General features: G+C 50.3%; 1 protein-coding gene across 3 annotated transcripts in view; it reads left to right on the top strand.

The window, feature by feature from the left end:
* The first annotated feature begins 427 nt into the window (after positions 1–427).
* Positions 428–7,292, top strand: part of MRPL38 (mitochondrial ribosomal protein L38) — a 17,569-nt gene continuing 10,704 nt past the window's right edge. Inside the window, exons 1-2 of one of the 3 annotated variants that reach the window (XM_019542611.1) lie at positions 428–445; positions 5,221–5,400. In XM_019542611.1, the coding sequence (XP_019398156.1) occupies positions 5,256–5,400 (145 nt within the window). In that variant the 5' untranslated portion in view covers positions 428–445; positions 5,221–5,255. Of the gene's footprint in view, positions 446–1,646; positions 1,737–4,626; positions 4,718–5,220; positions 5,401–7,292 lie in introns of those variants that run through there. The other 2 variants (XM_019542609.1, XM_019542610.1) reach the window with 2 other exon arrangements.

Below are 7,292 nucleotides of genomic sequence, written 5' to 3'. Positions count from 1 at the left end.
CTGAGCTTCTACATATAGCCCTGGGGCTACTGCTTGGCGGATCACTAGATCACTAGTTTGCTGCTGCTTTTACTTCTCTTCTCAGGTGGAGCACATCAGACCAACACAGCTGATTGGAGAAACCAGTGCCCCTTGAAGTAAAGTGCAGCAAACAGCTGGAGCACCTCAGCAGTCTCATACAGCTGTTTGCTGCAGCTCTGTGCATTCCTGGATACGTTGCAACCCTCATCTTTTCAGAGAGGTAGGAACCTCACCCTGAAAAGCATCTGAGTTCCCACTGTACCACCTAAGGCAGCCAATCCCATTATTCTGTTTCTCTTTTCAGTAGTTTTTCCAGGTCCTTGAACTTTCCAGTTGTATTTCTATGCCTGCTTCCATGTTTGCCATCTCATTTTGGAGATAGAGCAACCTGTCCTGCACACAGCATCCTGGCAGTGCCATGAAGGTACTTGTGTTTTCTTTCATTCTGTTCTTTGTGTAGCCAACACTATGTTAGGATCTCTTGAACAAAGCCACACATTAATGCTTTCTTGATCTGTCTGTGGTAATTGCCCAGGGTCCATTCTTAAACTGACCTAGAACCCTCTGAGATGCATGTGGATCACATCCTGTGCTCACTACTTGTTATTTCTCCATGTTGTATGTTATCTGCCATTGCCTTGCCCATTCACCTAGCATGGTTAGGTCTTGGTTGAGCACACTTTAGTGGGCCTGAATGGCTGAGTGAACCTGTGGGGAATATGCTTGGCATGGCAGCCCAACAGTTCCTACTGCAGCATGGAAACAAGAGCAGCTCCAAGCTTCCCTCAGGCCTTTTGGGTAACCTCAGCAGGTGCTACTGTGGACCCAACTGGGGCCTTTGTCCTTCCCTTAGGCCAACAGGGGCTAATGAACGAGTCCCACACTCTTCCCATGTGCCATTTTCATCCACTCTCCAGCCCGAACTGCTGCTCTGCTTTCTGCTCCCTGCCCAATCTGCAGCTGCTCTGCTTTCTTCCCTGTGCGTTAACATTGCCCACTCTCATGATTTTTGGTATTGTTCCTGAAGTCTATGCTTGTGGAATGTGAAGAACTTGGGGGGGGGTGTAAAAAATAAGTTTTTTTCCACATTCTCCAAGTCTGATCTGCTGCTCTGCTTTCTGTTCTCTGCTCCCCGGGTGCCACTCGTGACCCCCATGCTGCAGGTTGGCCACCCCTGCCCCAGGCCCTGTCCACTCTCCTGGTGGCTCCAGCCCAGCTCTGGCAGCGGGGGGTGATGCAGTGGCTCCCACAGCAGAACCCCTCAGCGATGGTCCCACTACTGGGGGTGGCTATACTGGGACTCCTGCAGGAGGAGTGCCCTAGAGGGACAACCTGGCACTGCTGGCAGCGCGCCGGCCTCCCCCGGCAGGGCCCTCCCTGCTCTCATCAGGACCCCATTTTATAGGTGAGGAAAATATTTGCCTTAATAAAATAATACGTGACTAGCGACGCCCTGCCGCGGTTTGAGGCGTCTTTCTCTCGCCGTGCCCTAGAGCTTCGTCTCTTTGTGTGTGTGTGTGGGGGGGGGGTATGTGTGTACACACGCGCATCTATATTACCATTTCTAGTCAGGCGTTGGCGTAGACAGCCCTGTGGCCCGTCGCTCAAAATGGCGGCGCGCTCCTGGGAGGGGTCAGCCGGCGCGAGCGGGGGCAAGATGGCGGCGCCCATGCTGGCGGCGGCGCGGGCCGGGGCGCGGGCGTTCAGCACCGCCGGTGAGCGCCTGTCCCGGGCTCCGCGGCGTTGAGGGCGGCCTGCGGCCGAGAGTTACCCGGGGGGTTGGGGGTTGAGATCTCGGGCGCCTGGGTTCCCTGCGGCCGCGAGGAGACCCCGCCTATGCGGATCCGTTGTTATACCACAGTTATAATTATTATATGATTGTATTTTGCCGGGCACAGGCTGCAGCTGCCATGGTTCCCCTGCTTGAGCAGCAGCTGGTCAGGGTGTTGGGTTGTGCTGTGTCAGGGTTGACTTTGGATTAGGGTTGGCCATGCTTTGGGGCATGTCCGAAAACACCGGCGACCAACGCCCTGGTGAAATAAGGCAGTTTGTCAAATGGTAATTCTAAAGTTATTCCCCCTGGACTACAGTGTAGAGTGGCCTTCAGCTTACACAGTAAGTCCCGTCCTAACAAATTCATAGGAGCACGGGCAGACAGCAAAAAGGAGTGTTCACACAACAAGGGTCCCACTTGGACTCGAGTAGGGGCACTTCTGCTAGTTTTGAACAATCCCCCCCCCCCACGCCCATCACATTCTCAGTTCCTTCCTCAATTAGACCTGCATGCTCAGGAGTTGTAGATAACAGACATAATAGCGCCGGTGTCAATTAAACAATCATATTGTTGCTCTCCTACCTGAATTGAGGCAACAGGGTCGCTCTTATTGCAATTTATAGTTACCGCAGGGCAGACTGGGTGAGGGTTGTCAGTCGGGTCATTGAGCCCTTCTTTCCTGTAAGTAGTTTTTGACACCGGCTCCTCGTGTCACTGGTCCAGAGGGGAGCCCTCCATTCTAAGATGGCTCCGATGTTCATCCCCTTCCTCTGGGGATACTCTCGTTTGAAGTTTCCAGGTTGTTTACAGCGGTAATATACTTCGCTGGCCCTTTTAGCTGTGGATCACCCCTCGCCCTGGTTTCTCTGACCTAATCCCCTTCGTTGAAACCCTCCCTGGCCCCTTCCCCTGTTCTGTCCTCTTCCTGACACGCTGTGCATTCTTCCCTCAAACATTGCAGCTACTAGCTTAAAATCTTCCTTTCTCTCCTTCTTTCTTTCCCTCTCCTTTCTCCCATCAAACACATAGCTTGCTATGTTTCTTATCTCTAACATACTCTTTCCTTCCCACCCTGGAGTATACCTGCAGAAATGCTCCTTAATATCGGGAGCACTCTGATTTACAAAGGCTGATACCAGCGAAGGCACATGCTCTGGTTTATCTACATCAAGACGAATGTATGCCTTGGCTGCCTCACACAAACGGGTAAAGAAGGCATCCAGATGCTCCTCGGATCCCTGTTTGCACGCATGGAATTTTCCCCAATTCATGGGCTTTCTACTTGCTTCATCAAAGCCTGCTAGTAAATCATTCTGGGCTTCCCTCAGTGATGCCCTTCCCCCTGGGGTGTTGTAATCCCAATTAGGTTCATTAGAAGGCCAAGGATCTCTGTTTGCTGCTGAGGCAACAGCCCTGGCACAGTCTAAAACTTTAGCCCACTCGTCTGGGGTCAGCAGGGTATCCATGAGTTCCTGCATGTCTGACCAAGAAGGGTCATAAGTATGGACTACGTGCCAAATAGTCCGTCCTACTTAATCAGGTTTTTCTCAAAAAGAGGGGGTCTGTTGTTGCAAAATGAGGAGGTCCCCTCAGGTGAAAGGCACATGAAGTAGAGTAGGGCGAACCTGGAAGCTGCCCCCGCCATCCACAAACGGGACCGGGTAGGTTCACAAAGGAGTCTGAACCACCGCATTTGGGTGTTCCTTCCCTTGGCTGAGTGAAAATGCCTCCCACACAGGACCCCGGCTCTGGGTCCAGACTGAAGAAAAGCCTCTGGAGTCAGGGAGCTACGGGAGCTGCAGTGCTCCTGTCAGGGGGCAGGGGTTGACCAGGGACAGGGAGAGCAGGGTAGAAAGGCTCAGGTCCGTCTTCAGACTCCACAGAGACTGAAATCGGAGGATCATAAGGAGGTGGAGTGGTAGAGTAAAGAACCGGTTTTGGGGCTTTTTCGGCCAATTCAGCCCACAGGTACCAATAATCCATCTGTTGAGGTTTTAAAGCTACCAATTCCGTTCGAAGGAATGCCAAACGAGTCCGATCAAATGAGCCAAATTTCAGCCACCGTTTATCCGGAGCACCTTGTTGAGTTAACACAGGCCACTCCTGTGTACACAAAATACAAGTGCGCTTCCTGCCCATGCCAGACTGCACTGGCAGATTTCCTTCTCCCCAAACCTGGAGAAGCCTCCCTAAGGAGATCCCGGTGGGACGTTTGAAGCCGATTGTCCCATCCTCCTGAGACTTAAGCACTCTGGTCTATAAATTCCTGGGAACAGCTACCCCTCACGGCGGGCCCCACTTACCCGCCGCCCCCGAGCCCTCTGAATGGTGACAAACTCACCTATGCCGGCTGGGAAGGCTGGTCCGAACGACGAGCAGCCGGGTCAGCACACAGGGGATCCCAACTGGGTTGCCAAATTGTTAAGGAGTTCGTGACCCCTTGCGGAGCTATTCCCAAAGACACAGAGTCTTGTCAGTCTCAAAATTTATTCAGCATGCTGAGCACCCTGAGCGAGCTCAGAGGCCCCGAATAAAACTGTTAGAGGCAATTTATAGTTTACAGACAAGGTGTGCACGCAGGTGGGAATTTTCCACTGTGAATATCAGGTCAGTGTGGGAAAACTCTTAATTATTTTAAAACTGGTTTTTGGCTACATGTTTGTTTTGAAATGGTAACTAATAGGGAGGAAACTTACTTCAGACTTCAAAGTGAATAGGAGTCGTTCATTGCAGAGTCTTATCAGCCTGTCCTTGGAGGCTGAGTCTGCTGTAGAAGTTAACTGCTACACTATTATTTATGATCTCGTTAGTAAATTTTTACAATTGGGATAGGGATGATCCTGCCTCAGAGCAGTGGGGTTGGACTAGATGACCTCTGGAGGTCCGACTTCTCTGTGATTAAGTGTGATGCTTTCAATTTAAGTAAGTACACTTACGAACACATCTGGAAAGAGAGAAGAATTAAAAAAACAAAACAAAATAACTCCTAGGCTTGCTCACACCTTGCCATGATGAGCACAGCGTGAACGTATGAGTCCAATGTGTTGGGAATGTAGAGTAGGAAGTATCTGAGTCGGATTTGTTGAAACTTTGCTACCAAATATTTTGCTCTTCTCTAGTTCCTTCCTTGTAACGATGCTAATTCGCTTCTCAAAGATTAACTGGGTAAGCAGCACACACTTCTTTTAATAACTCCATTATTATTAAAACTTTAAGGGGGAGAAATTGAAGCAGTAGTGGTTAAGCCATTGGTCCTTCTTAACGTTGTACTGTGGGGTATTCAGCTCGGCTGTCCTAATATCCAGACCCCTGTTTTAGCCACAAGACCCTTCTTTTCACTTCAGTACTTTTTGTACAGTCTTAAATTTGTCTACTTGATATGGGTTTGTCAGTGTTTCTATACAATAAGTCTCCCATGTTTCCAGGTGCACTCTGTAGAAGGACAGCCCCTCTTGGGCCAATGCCTAATGCAGATATAGATGTCAGCAATTTGGAAGCATTGGAGAAATACGAAAGCTTCACGTGCTATTTCAAAGCAGCTGAAAAAGAGAGTAAGAAGACGCCTTGGTGGAAAACGTACAAGAAGTACATAGAGTCAGAACAAGGTACTTGCTTGGAGAGTTATGTTTATGTAACTTATTCTCAATGGAAGGGAGGTGGTTGATAAGCCAATCAGTCTGGAAGTAGCAGCAAAACTCTTCTGTAAGGAGATGACCAAATGCTTTCACTGAGGCTTCACTTAAGAATACTATGTCCATTTTTATGTACTGTACTTCCAAGAAAGATGTGGGCAAGTTGGAAAGACTCCAGAGGAGAGCTCTGAAACTTATTAGAAGTCTAAAAAACATGACCTATGAGGAATACTTGGAAGAACTGGGGTTATTTAGTCTAGAAAAGAGATGACAGAAGGAAGACTCCTGTAGCCTTTACCTACAAAAGCAGTATTATAAAGAGGATGGTTCTCTGTGTCCATGGAGGGGCAGGACAAGAAATCAGGGTCTTAAATTGCAGTAAGGAAGTATAGGTTAGATATTACCTATCTGCAATCTGCACAGCCCCACCAGGGAAGATGTCTTGTTGGACCTGGTGCTTGCCACCGGCGATGACCTGGTGAGGGGGCTGCAGGTGCTCGATCACCTGGGTGACAGCGATCATTGCCTGCTGGAATTCACCATCCAGCACAAGGTGGCAAAGGCCTATAGCAAGACAGCAGCCCTAGATTTCAGGAGGGCGGACTTCAATGAGCTAAAGAGACTAGTCAGGGAACCACTGAGGTCCCAGAGGGGGGCGGAGGGGAGCCACGTGTCCAAGAAGAGTGGTCACTCCTTAAGGGGACGATCCTCCAAGCCCAAAGGGAAGTAATCCCAACATGGATCAAAGGGGGCAGGAGGGTGCAAAAGCCCCCATGGCTCACCAAAAGCATCTGGTAATGTCTCCTAGCTAGAAGGGAGGAGCCATCACCAGGCAGGATTATACTGCGGTTGCTCAGGGATGCAGGGGAGCAGTCAGGAAGGCCAAGGCAGAGATGGAACTGGGACTACCTTCCTGGATCAAGAACAAGAAGTCCTTATTTAAATACATAGGGGGCAAAAAGAAGGTTCCGGGGAAAGGGGGACCCCTGCAAGACATGCTAAGAAATTTGGTCGTCACGCCAGACAACAAAGTTAACACATTAACAATTTCTTTGCCTCCGTTTCCTGAGGAGGGACTGGAACAGCCACCTGCCCCACCCCGGACCTCCCTCAGACCCCAGGGGAGGTGCACCTAGGCCAAGGGTTAGTGAGGAACTAGTCAGGGAACTTCTGGAGGGACGGGATGTACTCAAATCAGCTGGTCCGGGCGATCACCCTAGAGTACTGAGGGAATTAGCTGTGGTCATTCCGGGACCCTGGCACGGCTTTACGAGCACTTGCAGTGCCAGAGTACTGGAAGAGGGCCAGTGTGGTTCCTATCTTCAAAAAGGGAAGGAAGGAGGACCCAGGGAACTATAGGTCAGTTAGTCTTACCTCAATCCTGGGCAAGCTTTTTGAGAGAATTATCCTGGCACATGTCCATGAGGGGCCAGCAGGGGAGATGTATGCTTAGGGGCAACCAACACGGGTTCATTAGAGGCAAGTCCTGTCAGACCAACCTGGTGGCCTTCTATGACCAGGTCACCAAATCTTTAGACGCAGGGATAGCAGTGGACATTGTCTTCCTGGATTTTCGGAAGGCCTTCAACACTGTCTCTCACCCCATTCTCATTAAGAAACTGGGGGACTGTGGTGTCAACACCTGCACAGTCAAATAAGTTGCCAACTGGCCGGAGGGTCTTACCCGGAGAGTGGTGGTGGACGGGTCATTTTCGACCTGCAGGGTCATGGGCAGTGGGGTCCCCCAGGGCTTGGTCCTCAGGCCCACACTGTTCAATAACTTCATCAGCAACTTGGACAAGGGGGTAAAAAGCACCCTGTTCAAATTTGCTGATGACACTAAGATGTGGGGGGATGTGGGCACG

Source organism: Crocodylus porosus, unplaced genomic scaffold (genome assembly GCF_001723895.1).
Source record: "Crocodylus porosus isolate Cpor-Errol unplaced genomic scaffold, CroPor_comp1, whole genome shotgun sequence".
Taxonomy (NCBI): Eukaryota; Metazoa; Chordata; order Crocodylia; family Crocodylidae; genus Crocodylus; species Crocodylus porosus.
The sequence above is the reverse complement of the archived record's forward strand: the minus strand, read 5'-3'. Positions and strand labels throughout refer to the sequence as shown.